This window comes from Diadema setosum, chromosome 13, assembly GCF_964275005.1.
Source record: "Diadema setosum chromosome 13, eeDiaSeto1, whole genome shotgun sequence".
Taxonomy (NCBI): Eukaryota; Metazoa; Echinodermata; class Echinoidea; order Diadematoida; family Diadematidae; genus Diadema; species Diadema setosum.
In genome coordinates this window covers 27,495,270-27,514,750 of record NC_092697.1, presented here as the reverse complement: position 1 = coordinate 27,514,750, position 19,481 = coordinate 27,495,270, and the positions used below count along the sequence as shown (strand labels likewise).

The 19,481-nt window shown below is 39.4% G+C and overlaps 1 protein-coding gene across 1 annotated transcript; it reads left to right on the top strand.

Annotated features, from left to right (window-relative positions):
• Positions 1-612: 612 nt before the first annotated feature.
• Positions 613-11,365, top strand: LOC140236536 (uncharacterized). The gene is made up of 12 exons (XM_072316461.1): positions 613-685; positions 1,194-1,280; positions 1,874-2,134; positions 3,091-3,819; positions 4,534-4,707; positions 5,765-5,942; positions 6,540-6,610; positions 6,923-7,147; positions 8,752-8,886; positions 9,554-9,643; positions 10,587-10,671; positions 11,176-11,365. The coding sequence occupies exons 1-12, from the start codon at positions 613-615 to the stop codon at positions 11,363-11,365; spliced, it is 2,298 nt and encodes a 765-aa protein (XP_072172562.1).
• Positions 11,366-19,481: the final 8,116 nt, after the last annotated feature.

The window sequence follows — 19,481 nt, the reverse complement described above, 5'->3', positions numbered from 1 at the left end:
TAAATCCTTTTAGCCTTGTATCTGTAGTATATTATGTAATCAGGCTAGACTCGGACCAGACATGGTGTCTGAGCTCTGTTGGCCAGAGGGCTTAATATCACATCACTCGTATATCTGCGGGATTAAAGAGACAGGTGTCCCCACATCATGGTGGACCACCATACTGGTAGTAGCGATGTTCCGATGTATTTATGACCAGGCAGTCTCAATGTTTTGGGCAGTCTGTCTCGAGCTCTGGATGAACGCATTCGTCTAATAAAGTCCTAAGTGTGTCGATCGTTCCCTATTTGATTGTGCTCATAGCAGGTCACTTCAGTATCACACTTTTATTTTGTTCTTTGGAAAGAAAGCTGCCTGTCATGAGGACTTCCTTATAACGGCGATGCGTGTACTTTTTTTCTTTCTGTCTTTTTTTTTTGTTGTTGTTAGGATTTTCTGTATGTGAGCACAAGATGTTTCCTTTGCCTCTGAAGTTCTAATCAGTGTTATGGTCTTAACAGAGAGAGTAATAACTAAACTGTTAATGTGTGGATGCAGCCTTTTTTAGTTTGTTTTGATTTCAATGATCTGTTATATCATACTTCAGATGATGGTAGCATACACAGTTCAACAATGGACAGCCTGGAAAACCTGTGTCTGGATAGAGTTGTGGAGTTGATCCCTTCTGTCAGGAATGAACTGGCAGGTAATGATTATTCAATGTATTTGTGATGACAGGATATATTTCATATCAATTAAAATTTTTTTATAAGCCAGTTTGAATGGGACAAAAAGAAGAAAAAGGACAGAAAAGAGTTATTGCAGTTCTGCAAGAGATCTTTGAAATATCTCCATTTGCCAACTAATCAAATAATAATCTATAGGGCCCCATTTTTCTCTCTCTCTTCTTTCGTTCTTTAAAACAACAACAACAAATATGTGTTGTTGTTGTTTTTTTCATTGTATGCAAATGAATGTGGATTGATCACCAAGTAGCAGATAGCATAAATGCATGCTTAAATGATGAATTTGTGTTTGATTTTTGTGAGGATTACTCTCTGTGTGTGTGTCCCTTTTCTCTTCATCTTTCTTTCATTTTACATTTATGTTTTTAACACGCTTTTCGATGTATGCTATTGCAGATGTTTAGTAAACATACCTTGGTATTTTAAATTTCATATTCAATCATTCACTCTCTTTACTCCACACATCAGGTCTGCCTGTCACACTGTTGAGAGGGCTTGTGTCCAGATGTGAAGATTTCAGCATTGCTGTCATTCATGATATCGCTGTCTCAAAGGGTATGCCTTTACGTGCACACACTGGATGTGTGCTATACACAGTTAATTTGCATTTTGTGTGATATATGATTATGTCAGTTTTCTTAGTCATCTCATAAGAAGAATTCCCATTCAAAGTGTCTCTCATATAAGTGATAAATGAGAAAGTGTGTCGTATTTCACACTCCTAGACTTTACGCCATGGACCATAGTATTGGTTCCGTCACTTACTTAAAGATAGCCCTGTGTTATCTGTTTGCTCATAATTATGCCATTGCATATACTTTTGTAAACTTTTGTTGCTAGTTTCAATCTGTGTTCTGATGTTTTTGATATTGTTTTGTCCAGTAATGTATATATTGTATTTGATTGTTGTGAAATATAACAAATAAGAATTCAATTAAAATTAAAAATGCAATTAAAGACACTGACAACTGTGCTTTAAAATGAGGTTTTGTGTACTGAGTAGTTTATTGTTGATGCTTTCAAAAATGCATTGCATCAGCAATAAAAATGATACAACATTCTGCTTTGTGGTATATAATTCAGGCAGTATTTGCTAAATAATTTGTGCTTGTAGTGATTCATAGGGATGCTCATTTTACTTAATACAGGTCTAGATGTTCAGGCGGTATGGAGAGATCTGTGCCGGGACAAGTTCTCCTGGTTCTACCGGCACAAGTTCCAGCGCAACCTCCACGACCCCGTCTGGCAGTGCTACGATTGTCACATGACGACCTGCTTTGACCCCCAGGCGGAGGTCATCGACTGGCATCAGACGTACCTGGACAAGATGTGTGAGGGGCGGCTGGAAGACCTGCACACAAAGCACACCAAGGAGGGCGGGTGTGCATCCAAGAAAAACATGAAAGAAGGTACAGTCTTCGTGATTGCAGTCAAGCTTGCTTTGTCAGTGGCATTGCTGTGTGGAGCTATGAAACATTCCCCAGAGAAAGTTTGAGCATTGATAACCTCGTGTGTATATATAGCAGCCTCTTGTTTAATGCCTATAGTGATGTCATAATGTATGGCTCCCTTATTTCACTTCTCTGATATGGCCTCAGGCTTCAGTGTTGAGCCTTGTCTTTAGCTACTTTTCCTGTAATGGAGAAATACAAGTAGTTTCATTTTCAGGCGTTTCTTCTGAGATGTGTCCATTTTCTGTTGTTACATGACCTTGTGCTGCAGTGATGTGTAAATTGTAGCCGGATATATTCTTGATGTTTGTTACTGACAATGTGTCAGAATATAAACAATGGCCTCCAATCTGCTTTTAGTTGCCACCTGTCTATAAAGGGTAGTATTTGTTTCCCTTGAGTGGTCTCTATATATGTAGGCTCTAGTGCCCTTAAAAAAAAATATGTAAATAAATTTTTAAAAAGATAAAAAATGTGCAAGAAAAATCATAACCTGATTATGGACTTCATGATCTCACCAAGAAGTTAAAGTGATAGGCATTCTGGAATGCCTATGTAGTTTGTTATCTGCTTGTACTCATCCTTTGCAAAGTTGAAGGGGAATGTACCTAAAACAGATGTGGATTCAGTGTATGTGAAGGTAGTACATGTAGTACATGTGCTGCATGTAATAATGCCAGAAACAAGTCAAAGGAAAGAGACTAAGTATATTTCATAAAAGATGAAATTTCTACAATTGTATATCTGCCATTTTGACTTGACCAATTCCTATGAATATCCAATTACAGTGTGACATGAATATGGTATGGTGCCTTCAGATGTGCAGTTCTGTGCAATCTGTAGTGACATCTCGACAATCCTGTCTAAACAGGTTTTAAAGAGACATTTTGGTTTCTTCTTCATTTTCCAATCAGACATGATAAAGATCCTGAAGAATCCTTTCCACGGAAGCAGGACAGCGTCATTTCAGTACCACCCCAGACAGCTCCTGCTCAACCTCAGGACAGTCGTAGCCCTGACCCAGTCCCCGGCCGCTCTCCACGTCCTGGCGCAAAGCCTGCGGACACTCATGTGCAGGGTGCAGGTCATGAACCCCCACCGGGACGCGGTCGCGCTCATCCTGGAAAAGTTTGTTGCGACCCTGCTGGCCGGCAGATGCCTGGAGACGGTGCTCCTGAAAGAGCAGCAGATCATGAGAGAAGATGCCCTGGACTACTCCAACCTCTTCACAGCTCTTCTTCTGGAGGGCTGGATTTCTTCCCTGGATGCTTCCACTGGTAGCTGGCATGGGCAGGACAGAGAACGGGAGGTAGTGCACTCGGTGAGAGAATTTAGAACTTGTGATGAAGACCCGTGGAAGAAAGCAAAGGAATCTGCTGTTGATCGGGAAGAAAGCACGTTGACGGCCGATGAGGAAGACGATGGGCGGGAACTCGGGGAGGACCTCTTCGACTTCTGCTTCCGCGTGCCCATCAGACCCGGACTGTGGAGTCTCGGGGAAGAGCTGGCACAGAGCTCACAGGATGTTGAGCTGTTCTGCGAGGAGGGGCAGCTCGACGTCAGTGGAGAGAACAGTTCGGGAGCAGCAGATGCCGTGGAGGAGGATGTTCCCCGGGACACTTGTTGCCACTATGCTGACCCCGGTCAGTGAAGAAAAATCCCAACAAAACGTCCTAGATTGACTCATTCATTGTTGATATGCTATTCCACACTAAATTCAAGAGGCTGTGATAGATTCAGTAAAATAACAAAAGACCAGAATGGTGGACATGTCATCAAAGGCAAACCATATTTATGAAAGTAAACTTGAAAATGGTATCAAATTGCTCTTTAAATCATCATTGTTTATGGGAAATACTCAGTTGTAATGAATGTTTCAAGCTTTTTATACAGAGTTCTTTTCTGATCATTGCATTCTCTAGGCATAATGTTACTACAGTGATTTAACAATTTTTATTTCTTTTTCAAGACAAGAGAAGTAGGGTCAGACACACTGTATTCCTCACAAATGTGATTTGGATACACTGTCACTCAATCTTATTTTATTGTAATGTGTAGAAATGAAATGAATTACTTTCCTGAGTTAACAGATGTGCTGATAAAATAGCATGAGATGTGATTTTGACTATAGCATTATAAAATCTTGGCTCAGTAGTAACTTTTTTTTTTACTCATACAGCAGCAGAAATTGCTCATCTATCTTTAAAGACAGTATAAATATCTTAATGTATTTCTCTTGGATATATACTTGATTATAGCTTTCACCAGTTGCAGTTGCAGTGAGTTGGATGCCAAGTGTACAACCTTCACTGGTGCCAGAATTATTATTGTTATTATTTCATTTTTATGTTCTGCAGACTGCATATACTTCCATCATGCACTACACATTCCAGCTCCAGGGCCAAGCCCACAGCATTCAATCTCCAATCTGGTCCTGGTCTATGTGAGGCTAAGTTCGGAAAGTTGCAGTACCCTGTCAACGTGCTTGGCCCACACAACATCACTGAAATCGCTGGCACTGATACAGTGCAGTAAGTGTTGCAGTCATAATATTTCTATTGGTACCCCTCCTTCTCCTCCTCATCCTCTCTTTCCTTCTTACCCTCCTCTCCTCCTCCTCTTTCTCCTTCTCCTCTTTTCCCTCCTCCATCACCACCTGCTCCTTAAAGGGATGGTATTTTATTGGTTGAGGTAAGGATTTAGCTTTTCAACTTTTTGTGAGATGTTTAGAAACTGCTCTATGAAATGTTAAAGGGCATACAATTCTAGGGGAATTGAAAGTCTATTTGATGAAAATCAGTTTTGAAATGACTGAGATATCCAACAGCGAGGTAAAACAAATTGATCCTAATAAAAGTTGTGGCCTGCCATATTTCCTTAAGATCATTTATATGGATATCTCAGCCATTTTAAGACTAATATTCATCAAATAAACTGTGAATTCCTCCAAAAATTACATGTTCTTTCATATTTCATAGAGTTTTCTCATTATCTCACAAACACACACACACACACAAAAGTTGGAAACCTGCAGCCCCATCTAAACAAAAATGGTATCATCCCTTTAACCTGTCGCTCTGTTCTTTATTGGTATCCTCCTGATTCTGCCTCCTGCCACCTTCATTCCTTATATATTTCTGTCGATCTTCACAAATGCATTTTAAGTTACTATTTGTTTTTGTCAAGATAAGTTAGTGGATTCAATCATTCACACCTTCATTACTGTAGAGAATGCAGTAACTTCATCTACAGAACTCATGGGATGATGTTGCAACTTAATTCCTTACAGCTAGTATGAACATAAACATGCTTGATTTGCACAGGATTTGTCAGAAGCAAGGTGGTTTATATATCAAGCTTGCTTATATATCAGTAAATGATTCATAAAGCTGATATTTACATTTGATGGAAAAAGAGATGCTGATGTAAAAATTAATTTGCATTTGATTTTATAAGAACTGTTTAAAACAAATCAAAAGTATGCATATCAATAAATATTTTTTTCCTAAATGTGAGTCAGTTTGATAAAGATTGACTACCCGTGTGGAAGTACTCAAACTGTCTTTTTCATCCTGATTTTCCCCACAGCAATGCCACCATGTGGCTGGTGTGAGGTGTTGTCCGGTCTGGCCTGCGGGTCGCAGAATGGCCTACTGCTGGACGACCTGGCACTGACCTGCCGAGGAATGCACGGTGTCCCGCCGAAGTCCACTTTTGGTCAGTACTGCGCTCAGAAGCTGGACGAAACTCTGGCCACGTATCACAGGTGAGCTGCACAGTCATGTGATGTTAATACTTTGAAGTCATGTGATGTCAATATTTTTGAAGTCATGTGACAGAAATATTTTGAGGTCGTACAGTAAGTTTGCAAATGTCATCTCATAAATTACTCCATTGAGTAAGTTCCAGTTTGAGATTACAAAATGAGTATGGGCTGTCATCACAGTGACACCTCTTTCTTTTCTTATCTATGCATAAAATGAAGTTGGTCTGTGAAATCATGAGATTCAGAACAAAGTGAAACTTTGATAAAATCTTGTGTTTGAAATAAGTGCGCAGTTGTCCGCTGCTTATCCCACCTTTGATAATCACCCTCTCATTTGATTACTGTATAAAAAGAAGTCATTGCCAGATTCCTTGCAAATTTCACCGAGTCATTTAATCTCCTTTTCCAGAAGAATAATTATGAAAAACTTGAAAAAAAAAATGGCACATGATGACCTTTAGAGTATGTACTTGTACACTATATATGTGTTCACAATGTGCTTCATGTAAAGTCAGTAGGTATACCTTATGCTGAAAGTATCTCGCATGTGTATTTCTTGTGAAGTCATCCATGAATCTCTTTACCATTATTTGGCAGGAGAGGTCATAAAATGACCAGCCTCAAGTTGGAGCTTCTGCTCAGTTATAATTGCCAAGCAGCAGAAACCAGTAAGTCTTCAAATATTTTGTGAATGTTTGATTTTTTTATTCCTCTTCTTCAAGACATTAACCTTCTGAATTTGTCCCATTTGAAGTTTGGTATTTGATGTGATATGTATATACGTAATATTTGGAAAAAAAAAAGGTCAAATAGATGATATGTGATATGTGACTGTGTAAATATATGATATAAAAAATATATTTTGCTATGGTACAGATACTATTTCAATTTTACATATCCATTTTTCCCCTTCTCACTCCCTCCCACTAATCACCATTTGAAAATGCCCCCCCCCCCCCAAAAAAAAAAAACCTCAATAGGTTTCTTGCCACAATACTTGCCATACATACGTCGCCTCACCTTAAACTGCTGGGGAATGCCCCTCCCCCAGGGGGGCTCCAACCCCCATCCACTCCACCAGCTGGTCTTACCCAGAGACCTGGCCTCGGCGTTGCCTGGTAGAGACTCGTGCCTCACAGACCTGCTCCTGGATAACTTGGCCCTGGAGACAGGGGAGATGGACACCATCTTGGCTGCAGCGGCTGGTAGGTACAATGGATATATAGACACTGCACCTTTTCCATCGTCACTGTGGTAGATTTAAAACAAATAGATAGATCCATTGCCATATATGCAAGGATAAATTACTGTTTATGCCATGTATTTGGCAATTTTTTTTTTTTTTTTTTTTTTTTTGCGAAACAGGACTCCCCAACAATTGCAAAGGTAGTTAAATTTGGTAGCATTGAGTACAGGTTGAGAAAGGAGAAATGTATGCATACATGTAGTATTCATGTCAGGATCAGAGTTATATTTTGATGTGTAGGAAATTTTGTGAGTGGCACCCGACGTGCAAAATTCACAAATTTATGTAAAAACCCTGTGAAATATGTGCCATTTATATACAGTATGTACTGTGCATAGTCATATGTACACATCAGGCAACTCGTATTATGATGAAGTCCTCGAGACCGGCATTTTCTTTTGTTATATCGAAATTTTGCTATAGTCATACAGTAGGATACATACAAAGATACATAGATACTAATTTTGGGACCTGAATGTTAAAATCGTTGTGACATGGGTTTTGTTATAACCACGTTTGTTATAACGGGAGTGCAGTGGGTAATGATTTCCATCAAGAATGTTTCATTTGGAGATTACAAGTGCTCATCGTCGTCTCATGAAAGATGCGTAGACCTTGACTGGAAACGGGTCTAAGTGTAAGCGCTAAAGAGGAGTTGATAGCATAGGTGTCTGTAGGAAACTTGTGCTGGCCGCCTGCGTACACATTTGACTAAGCCATGGGGTCTGTTTGCCTTTAAACACATCGTGATACCCCCACCTACATACCAGTAGTGTGTATGGGGATGAGTCACTCTGAGGCCGGGCGGCTGGGTGGTCGGTCGGTCGGGTGGTTGGCCCATTGCAAAATCTTATGCATCGAACTACTCTTGTCATTTTTTTGAGCAATTGACCACAAATTTGGTATGTGTGACCGCTATCAAAGGTACATGTACTGGGAGTTGCCTCAATTGCTTCCTATGTTTGTAAAGGTCAAAGAAATAAAAAGTGTCATAACTTTGACTAGATATGATATTTCAGGCAGTAGTTGAAGTTGAAGTTTATTTTCTATCTATATTCACATGTTTACATGACATAATATATAACGAAAGATACATGCATGAATACAGGATAATAGGTACCAGAAAAGAGCATGAATGCTAACTAAGTTTAATACCTGTCTGATACAAAGGTTCTAAAAATATAATAAGTACAGTACAATCCTGTATATCACCCAGATCTACATATACCCCACTGCTCTTTTGATCAATTTACTCAGTCAACTTGAACATTCCACAAGCAATCTAAAAACTGCACTACAATGTATATTGTATCATATAAACCTAATGTTTAAATTAGTGATGAGTAGAGAGAAAAATGAAAATTCAGGCAAAGCTGTAATCCTTCCCTGCCTTATGCTAAGTTTTCTTTTCACCTGAAATATTTTACTGCGGTTAAATTCTTTTGCGTATGTGCAATCCACCAAGGTTTGTTTTTTTTTTTAATTGGGTGACATAAGTTGTGTAATCCAGTAAAACCAGTATTTGTAAATGTTGAATGTTTCTCGCTCTGTATATGACTGTAGGTGCTGTTCACCTGAAGCGAATTAGCATGAAGAACAATGTGTACACATCCCCCCAGCCCAGGGGATTTCTGGCACTCCTCCGGCACCCCACCCTACATTCCCTCAACATTTGCAAGTGCAAGTTTTCCCTCAAAGGTAAAGTCCCACATTACTGATGCGTTATCTGCAGTCTCACCATGACATTTACCTTTATCATCATTGTTCTGATTGTTGGCTATGCACCTTTCTCAAATTAAGGTTGTTTTCACAGTATTACAATTGTAAATGATAGTAGAACGAGTATCTTGTGTTTGTCTGTCTTTTCTAGAGTTCGGTAATGAAATGAATGTAGTAGTAGCAAGGATGATTAGACTTGAGAATGGTAATGATCATAATCATAATAATCATTCCCATAATCATAATTTCTAAACAGTGAATACAAGTATAGTGCTTTTCCAGTAATGAATACCTGTAGAGGGTACTTACTCAGGCTGATGTTCTCAGAAGTATAGAAAAGAATCAACACTCAATACATCAAGGAATTTAGGTACCATGATACTGAATTTCAGATCTTGCTGTCTCATCTTTTCATGAAATAATGTTCACTGTTGAAATAATTTTCATTATATCCACCTTTGAATTGTGATGTGTTCAACTCCAGTTGCGTTCAAGGTCCTTTCTCCCTGATCTCTTCAATTTGGGAGCTTGTTGCCTTTAATAGCACAAGTATGTACAACCTGTTGATTATTCAGGAATTTTCCACGCCCCATTAATTTCAATGAATTACATGTCAGTCATGTTGGCACTATTTGCTCTCTTTCAGCTTGTGAGAAAACATTCCAAGAAGAGATAGTGGCATCTCTCATTGACAATCACAGTCTTCGATATCTCAATCTGTCAGATGGAATACTTGGTAATTGCATTGGCTATATTTAAAATCTCTTCTCTCTTTATCTGTCTCTCTCTCTCTTTCTATTTAAACTTCATCTATCTATCTATCTATCTATCTATCTATCTATCTATCTATCTATCCATCCATCCATCCATCTGTCTGCCTGTCAGTCTGTCTGTCTGTCTGGCTGGCTGGCTGGCTGCCTGCCTGCCTGCCTTTCTGTCTATATATCTATCTCTCTATTTATCTATCTATCAACAATATATCTGTCTGTCTATCTATCTATCTATCTTTCTATCGATCTAGTTGTATCTATCTACCTACATGCATCTGTTTGATGGTATGTATATTCATCTATTTGTCTATCCATTCATATATTCATCTACCAAGTAAATAGCTACTTCCTGCATTCATTAACCATTATTCTTTAACTCACTCTTTCTTATTTCCACAATGTATTTGTGTGTTTGATTATAATCAATGATTTCTGTTCATGGAGCTTAATTCAAAAGCAGCCAGGACCATTCATATAGTTGTTTCCTTTGTGAATTCTTATCATTACTGTAACGTTGATAGTTATCTATATGAGAATGCATGACACTAACAACTTTATTCTGGTCAATTAGGTTTAATTGAAAGTAAGGTCTGAGCAGTTTTAATTAACTGGCCCATAAGTGGATAAGGCCATTCATTCTTGTAATCCCAATGGCCCTGTTTCTAGCTCATTGGCAGCAGAAGTAGTTGTGTATCTAGATGAGGCACTTTGTCCTCATAGCTTAGCCCTTTGGGATTCACTTAGGATTGTTTGATTATTCCCCCCCCCCCACCTTTCCCTGCAGCCTAAAGGAAAGCCAAACCCAAACCCAAATGTGAAGTATGTATTATTCAATGAAGTTCAATAGTACAAGAAGATAACATCTCACAATCTGCTCCCATTTGTGTCATTACATTTCGGTTGGAGTAGATGACAGTGATTTAGCCATCCTGGCTCGTGGTTTCCGGGACACCAAGCGGACAGTTAGCCAGCCTGGTTATTGCCTTAATATCTGGTAAGTACCTGTAGTTGTCAAGTTGAGCCCATCATATAAGCCCTTGTAGTTTTCCTCAGTTTTTTTTTTTCTTTAAATGTGAAGATAGATAATGTCTTCAGCTTAGATATTTAGACTTGCCAACTAGAAAGCTCTTTAGATTCTTACTACGTTCTGATTTTCATCGGAATTATGAATATATGTTTTGAAAATGAAAATTTGATTTTCTGAAATTTGATTTAGCAAATTTAGTGAGTGCATTTTCCATTTTTTAAAACCAAACTATTGTTTTTGCCTTTAGAGTTTGTTTCGGGGGTCATTTTTACTGTACATCACCATGTTTTTAATCTACAGATGCTGGCATCTCTGGATATGCCAAAGGTTGGATATTGCCACCTCTTGCTGTTGGCATTTTAATACATCAAGTCTTTCTTTTTCAATATGTATATCTCCATGTGTTACAAATTGAACCTTAATGTACAGTGCCAAGAATTCTTGCACCATCTGTTATTATCTCTTCTGCAGTCTGTCCCGTTTCTCACGGAAGGCCCTGACAGACTTCGCCGCTGCACTCCAGAAAGATGGTGCAGGTCACCATAGCAACTGCAGACCACACTCCCTGGACCACCTGGCGTTGGACTGGCGGTGTGTCCACATGGTCAAGACTCTGCGGACGGTGATCCCTCACGTGAGCTTTCCTCACAGACTCTCCTAAATGATGCCCACCTCTGGTTGTCACGGCAACAGGAAAGATTTTTGCTGATGATGCCTGGATTGCACTCCTCGTTGGATGGTGATTAAATGCATCCCTACATCAGAGGACCGGGCAATGCTGGTTGTCATGGTAATATAGTGCCTGCTTCAGGTAGCTGGCGTATGGATGGAAACTGGAAGGAAAGGGCTTTCAAAGAGTCAAATGAAGTAGGTGAACTGTACAGAGTGATGTCCCTTATTAAGGTGTTGCATCTTTGCATGTTCAGGACTACTTCTCTGTATAATCGGCAGATTTATGCAATAATATATTTGCAACCCAGTCATCATTTTTGTGTGTGTGATAAACTTTAGGAAGAAATGCCAACTAGACTCACTTTCATCTTCCTGTTTTATTTTTAACATGCCTGAATAATTTTTGTCTTTTGATGGTATCAGCTACCATACTATCCTCCAGTCACAAATTCATATGGCACTTGTGGTAATACTAGTACTTTCATACTGGCTGATAAGTTAGTTTCTGGTATGCACATTGGGGCTTTGTGGTATAGTGTCTTATGAGAGTTACTACATTTGGTGAAAAAGCAACAACAATAATAGCCTGATAGAATATTATCCAGATATTACAACCATATGTGATTAACTGGTCTGAGAACCAAGTTTTCCCCAACAGGCTGTATTCTGAATGAAAACCTTTGCAGTGATACATGTATGTAACAGTAGCATTCATAATCAAATCAACAGAAGCTATTTCATCTCTCCTGTATGGCATGCTTGCATTAACGGCCATGTCATTCTTGCCCATGACAGATGCTGCACAGTGCAAGTTTAATCTTCTTGTCCAGAGCCATTACTTGGGATTTACTGTCGCTCATAATAGAGAATCTGAAAGAAAGTATAGTGACGTGACTATTGGCCCATGTCCTGAAGAGGTTTGCGTTCGAGCGCTCTGAAGCAAACTAAAGCGTACTGTACTGCACTGTGCCAGAATTGGAGCTTTTAAGTGCTCTGTTGAGAAAGCGTTCCTCATGAGTTATTTTTAGAAGAGGTCACACGCATCTTGTAGTAAGAGGGTCATTCACCTGGCGCACTTGAACTACATTTACAGATGTCTCAATCTAAAACATATTACTAATACTTATTCTCATTAAATATCTTCATAACACTGACATGCCTATTGGATCAGACATACAAATGTCATAATGATAATATCTTCCTTAACAAAGAGGTTTGTGATGCCTTCCGTACCAGTCATTATTTTGTACCAGTGACATCAGTAACTGAAAACACTGTCGCTCTCGACATGTCTGCTGCAATCTCCTCCAGTCTAGGTATCTTGTAGTGTTCTCTCCGAAAAGCACAGTTCAAGTCCTTGGGATCTCATGGCCCTTGACTACCGTCACCATTGAATTCACCCAATCAGTGGGCTCTGTAACCTTGGCAATGTGTCTGTCTTTTTCCATGTTACCCAGCTTCTGCGTTAGCCTTTTCACTAGGACCTTTGGCAGTCTTTAAGATGAATGTATTACAGGCTTGGATGACTGTTGGGTCAATTTTGATGGCATATGTACATGTACCTGGTTAAGCAGCCTGCCAATTACTAAAGCTCTGGATATTTATCTATGCTGCAGAGATGGCTTTTCAGCTGCAACTTTGAGTACTTGCTTCTCCAGACAGTAGAACTGGCTTGTTCTTTGCATCTACAATGTAGTATGTGAACACAAATCTCCTTGTACTTGGTAGGCAGGGTGGTGGACCCAAGTATGTCCACTTCATGGTTCGAAGAGGAGGAGAATTTGCTTCCTGTTTCCTGTAGCTTTTCTTGCCAATTTAGCTTCTGGAAACTGTGAATGGGCATAATTGCCTCTGGCTGCTTCAGTATCTACAGTGTACCTGTGCTTTTGCTTTTCTGCCCATGACATGTATGGATTCATACTGTTATGCTGTCTGTTGGTAGCGTTATGCCAAGCAGGATATAACAGACGGATAGCAGAGTGTGGTCAAGTCCCAGCGCACAGAAGGAGAACATGTGTCAAAGACCACATCATATTTGGAAAGGTGTTGCTTTATCAATGAAGCTAGACAGCTTTTGCAGACTCCAACCATGGAGCTACGATGACACACGCTCTTGGGCTAGACTTTAACAGCAACTCTCCTCAACTGAAAATTTTGTGAGTATCACTCGTTTTACCCCAGTCGAACAATAGAGTTGTTTTTTTTGGTTTTTTTTTTTTTGGGGGGGGTTTTTTTTTTTTTTGGGGGGGGGGGAGGGGGTAATCATAAGATGAACATTCTTGAGTCTAAAAATATTTACAATGGGCACATACTGTAGGTCTGATCGAGAGACAACGTAAGAAAGTGTGCAGAAATGACCATCCAGAGGGATGGGGGGGAAAAAATGCATGCATGACCGGCACACGACACTGGTACTTAGGGTGGTATTCTGAAATCCTTCATAGGAAGAAATTTCTTCCTGAGTAAGGATTTTTTCCTAAGCGGTATTCTGAAAATCTTCTTAAGTTTCTTCCTAAGTCTGTTCCTAAGTTTTTTTCCTATACTTAGGAAAAAACTTAGGAAGGGGGCGGGAGTATGCAAATTTCTGAAGAAGTTGGCATTCTAAAATATCTAAGAAAGTCCCACCCCTGTCCTAAGAACGTTGTTAAGAATAGAAAGCTACAAAACACTTTGATAGGCACGCTCGTCATTCATGCGCGCAACATGTACTTTGATGTGCAAAGTGAGCATGAGAAAGGGGACATGCCGCGCACACGTGTGTTTGACCCTACCATCATAGTAACATGCGATTGTCATTGGTTGGTTCGTTATGATATGGCATTTCGTATTGGTTTAAGAAAGGACGTGGGTGGGGATGAGGATGGCCTAATTTGCTTTAAGAAGTGCCTAGGAAGAAATTTCAGAATACCAATTCTGTCTTTCCTAGGCACTTCGTAAGTTTCTGACTTAGGAAGAAACTTAGGAAGAAACTTAGGAAGATTTTTAGAATACCACCCCTAGTGTATGTGCGATCACTCAAGCAAGCATAGAATGAGGGAGAGTGAGGGAGAGAGAGAGAGAGAAAAGAAAACGAGGGAGAGTGCAAGGTGAAGTGACTAGACCTACATGTAAGCAAGGAGCCTCATACACATGTGTGTTGTAAGAAAAAAAAAATGTAAACAAACGGAATATCAAAAGCTGCGACACATTAATTGAAGGACCAATTTCTGGTTACTCTCAGTACATTTTCCATTCAACACAATTTGTTATGGAGGACTCAAGGTAACCGCATTAATTTGCAGACTTTATACATCTTGGTCTGGATACCTCGAGACCATGTTCACTTGTCTTTGCCTGACATTGCTTGCTCTTGTACTTTAGAAACCCAGGCTGAGGTCATCAAAGCCATCGCTGAGGTACGGTTTCAATCTCTTGTGGTGGACCACTTTTGGCTGAGACTTATTCTGTCTAATCACAAACAGAAAATCATTGATCTTTCTAACCACAACAAAAGGTCCTTGCTATTTCTCTGGATTTAATTGGGGACTCGGTCCTTTTTTTCCAACAGAGTTCAGACAATAGACAAGGTCGCCCACCCACTGCAAATTTGTTATACGATACTCGAACATCATGATCCCTTTTCTGCCTTTGTGCAGTTTTGCCAATTTGATCGCGAGCAAGTTCAAATGCCTTATTTAGCTGCTCATGCAGCTTCACCACAGTCTTCAACTGGCAATGAATTGGGTTTCGACCCAATATAACCTTTGGTGGTGTGTTTACCTCCCTTCCCAACTTTGAATAATTGTGAGAAAACCCAGTTGAACTATGAACTGTGCTGCGATATGCGGCAGTCAGTAAACTGACATTTTCATCCCAATCCTTTTGGTGACTACTTACTAAAGCAGAAATCATTTTAACCAGTGTTTGGTTAAATTGCTCAATAAATCATATGAATGAGGGCGGTAACCTGATGTTCTGGTTTTATGAATTTTGAAAGTGCGAAACATTTCCTGTAGCTTCTCAAACGTAAACAAGCTACAGGGAGGTTGATCCGAATGCTCTCCTTTAATAAACAAACAGTCACAACAATAAGTGCAGTTCCAGACTGTGTCTCTTCTCGAAGCTTGTTGGTATTGTCCAGCGCGAAGTACCCCTTATATTGTCGTTTGAGAACTCCACAATGGCATACAGACAAGACGACATTATAGCCTCAAACAAAGATTGGGCGACTGGCTGCTCTCAGCACATCTGTGACAAACCTTTCATTTTGATATTTTGCCAATTATGTGAAACTGTCATCACACATTGTCAAGACATTGAACTATAGACCTATTAGGAGAACCATGCATTATGGCGGAGGCATGCCAGTCGCTGTAGTGACATTTCTAGTTTAAAACAAAAGTTATGATCTTAACTGTGACCAAAGTACACTATTTGAAAACAAAAATGCACTGCCCAGTTAACTTCCTTTGGAATGGAGATTTTTCCATGAAACTTTCAGCAATGACAGACAGGAATATGCTGAAAAGAAAACATTACATCTTTAGAATACCAAGTCTTCTTAAAGATAACCTTGAAATATTAATTAATCAATTAATTCATACATAATCACACATGAATAATTGTGTATTACTTTCATGAGAATGAAGATCTCTCCATGCAACTTTTAGGAAATATAGCAAACCATGGTATACAGGAATCTGTTGTATAGTAAAGTTAACATTTCTACAGCCTAATTATGCATGACCTTGACATTAATTAAGTAAACTGGTTTAAATACGTGTATTTGATGATTAGTATAATAACTATACAATATGGTATTGTTTTCAAGTAAATGTTTCCAATAATTTGTTGTCGAGTGTCCTGGAAGTTAGCATATTATCAAAAATTTCACATATCTGGTCCACTGTATTACAAATATACTGAGCATAATCTTCCGCGGTTCCTCCTGGTAGTTGATGAACTGCTGCAGCCAGACAGTCATCCTTTGTTGTGAAGTGGACACTATCAATATGCACTTCTTCCTGTGTCGTTGCATCAAAGCCAACAGTGATGTCTTTGGAGGATAGAAGCAGTTCAGCTGTCTGCAGCTCTGCGATTGCTTCCAATTCACGTGCCATGAATTCAACAGCACTGCGTTGAGGCATACTATCAACCTCCAATCCAGGGCCCCGTCTTATAAAGCCTTGTGATCGATCCAGATTGATCGCAAGTCCCCAAATCAATCACAACTTTGCGATTAATTGCAAATCCATCTTATAAAAAAGTTGTGATTGAAATTGATCACAACTTTTGGCCTAAATTGATCATAACTTGCGATCGATTCTGAATCTATCGCAAGTTATGAAAATCAATCACAGGTATTGGTTGCTATGCAATATTGGCAAACTTCATTCCATCATGACTGCCATACTCATATTAGCTGCTGAGGCAGACGGGAGAAGGAGAATCCCAAGGGTATTCAGGGATCGGTCCCAACCACTGGAATTACCAGACAGTGACATCATAAGGAAGTATCGATTTACGAGGGGAGGATGCATAAAGGTGGCCTCACACTATGCGATTTTTCTTGCGACTGCTTGCGGTTTCGAGAAGTCGCACGCGGTTCTCGACCGCATGCGACTTCTCGCGACTTGGAGGCGTCCGCAAGCCTTGCGACCTCCTTGCGGCTGCTGTCAAATTTTGAACATGTTTAAAACCTTGCGATCGTCTGCGGTTGCCTCTGCGATCCCTTGCGACCGGCTGAAATTTCGCAAGCCTTGCGGTTGTTGCGCTCACACTATGCGACTCGATGATTGCGATCTGGCAACCGCAACAGATCGCAAGCACTGCGATCGAAAAAAACCGCATAGTGTGAGGCCACCTTAAGGCTTATTGAAATGATTGAGCCAAGTGTCGGTCATGTAACAAAGAGGAATCGAGCACTTCCGGCCAGCCTACAAGTGAAGAGTTTGTTTGCAAAAACTGATAAGTCCATATTTGCCAAATGGAGATATTTGCGATTAAAGGTCAAGAAAAATAAAGAGAATAATAAGAAAATTTTTGCTTCTTTTGACCATAACTTCAAAAATGTGCCTTTATATGTAGTGACCAATATATCATTTAAAAGGTATTATTTTGTACTTTATGACAGAGACCATACTTTAAAATCTTCAAAAATAGACTTATCGGTTTTTGTGAACAAACTCTTCAAGTTTTTGTTGCGCTTAATTTTTTTGCCACCGGTGCAGTGCTCGATGACACAGCAACAACCCATGGTGTGGATAGGTACACCACATCCAAAACTATCCACCGTGTCACAAAGGCTCTTTGTGACATGAAAGAGACAGTGAGTACATTTATTTGTACTCTTCACACTAAGTTAGGCTCAGCAGTGTATCTGCCAAACCCAAGCTAAGCATGCTGCTGTATGCTGCTGACAATACGTTCTCGTACGGTGCATTAGTGGTTTGAGTTGAAGTTCTCTCTTGGCTGTACTGTAACTTGAAAGCATCCATTTCATGATCCTTGAAGCCGAAAGCCTTTTCGAAATCTCTGTTCGATGTGCCTGTAGACATATACATAGATTGCGTGCTTAATGTACCGTAGTTATGAGTAAACTCGGTATAGCGGGTAAAATCGACCCCCCAGCGCGCACGTTACAACTATCTTTAATGCGCGCGCTGAGGGCCGAGTTTACCCGCTATGCTGAGTTTACCCATAACTACGGTACATCAATCAATCGTTGTACATCATAAATTGATATCATCCAAATAGAGTACTATTTGCTCTCAACATCTATTTACTACTTTTGTAACATAAATAAGCACTGATAAGTGAGCATATGCATAGATGCTACTTCCATGATTTCGACACAGATTTCTATTCTTAATCTTGTATGAAGGTGGCAGAAATAATGTTGGGATCTTTCTTAAAATAAAATCAACACATATGTTCAACAAACACAAATAAACCCATACAAACTCAGTAAATTAAGACAATTGTATTTGTGCCTTGACAAAGGCAGCAACATTAAAATTGAAGTGACAAAATAATTTCATAAAACTGCAGGGGTCTGGTATTTATCATGATCTATGAATCTATAGTACTATTCTAAAGAAAATTTTGAGTTAGTTTATAGCATTTAACAAAACATAATCTTCAATTACTTTATCTTATGAAATTGTAGTAGACCTATGTCTCATCCGAACTTTACCACATTTACACTAAGATCAATTAAAAAGGCATATAACGTTAGAATAAAGCTAAAAGCTGGTAAGTCAACACTTATGTTGCCTTGCCTTGTTGGTCTAGATAGTTATCCACATAACAGTAGAACTAGTATTAAATAAACATGTATTGGAATTACATTATTCGACGAGTGTACGAGCATGTTCAGTATCCATTGATTCAGCTCTCAGTCTTACCTCTGCATGTGTGTAAACAGCACCACTATCATCAGACCATGGACGAGACACTGGGATGTCTAGGGTAAGACTGGAAATTGGGTCACGGCTAGCGGCTATGTAGACTACATCAGCCCCATTTCATAGTCACAGCAGTGCAGTGCCGGCCAGTTGCTCACACACGCAAAAAAAGGCAAAGGTGAACCGTGCCGTTCTAATCTCAAATGAGGCACGTCTCGACTTGCAGGGCATCACATAGACCAGTAAATTTCTTGGGCAGGCTATGTTGTCATCATAATCTCTGTTCAACCTGCAGTTTGAAGGAAAATAAAATCCACCTCAAATGTGGATTGAGAGTACATGCAGAGGACACATCAGAGGAATATGAGAACAATGAAACAGTAATAATTTGTTTATGCATTTATTAAGTTAATGTATCACAAACACTACATGATAGGGCAAAAACATTTTGTGGTTTAGCTTAACAAGACAACAATATGCAGAAAAATGTGAAGAGAAAATGATATATTTCCTTTGTCATAATGAACTAGAGATTGGCTTACATTATCTTCAATAGGTAGGGAATCAATTTTTCATAAAACATAATGGTATATCAATAGAAAGTGGAAGGTATGTGTAAAACAGATTTTTATTTTGTATTATCTTAACATTTCCTGTAAATCATTGCTCTGCCATTATATTGCTAACTGCTGGATTCTTTTTTTGTTTTCCCAAATCACA

Excerpts from the sequence above, each read along its gene's own strand:
- LOC140236536 (XM_072316461.1), top strand. The coding sequence starts at position 613 with ATGGACAGCCTGGAAAACCTGTGTCTGGATAGAGTTGTGGAGTTGATC. Across the intron at positions 686-1,193 it reads TGTCAGGAATGAACTGGCAG|GTCTGCCTGTCACACTGTTG; the intron begins GTAATGATTATT and ends TCCACACATCAG. Across the intron at positions 4,708-5,764 it reads GCTGGCACTGATACAGTGCA|CAATGCCACCATGTGGCTGG; the intron begins GTAAGTGTTGCA and ends TTTTCCCCACAG.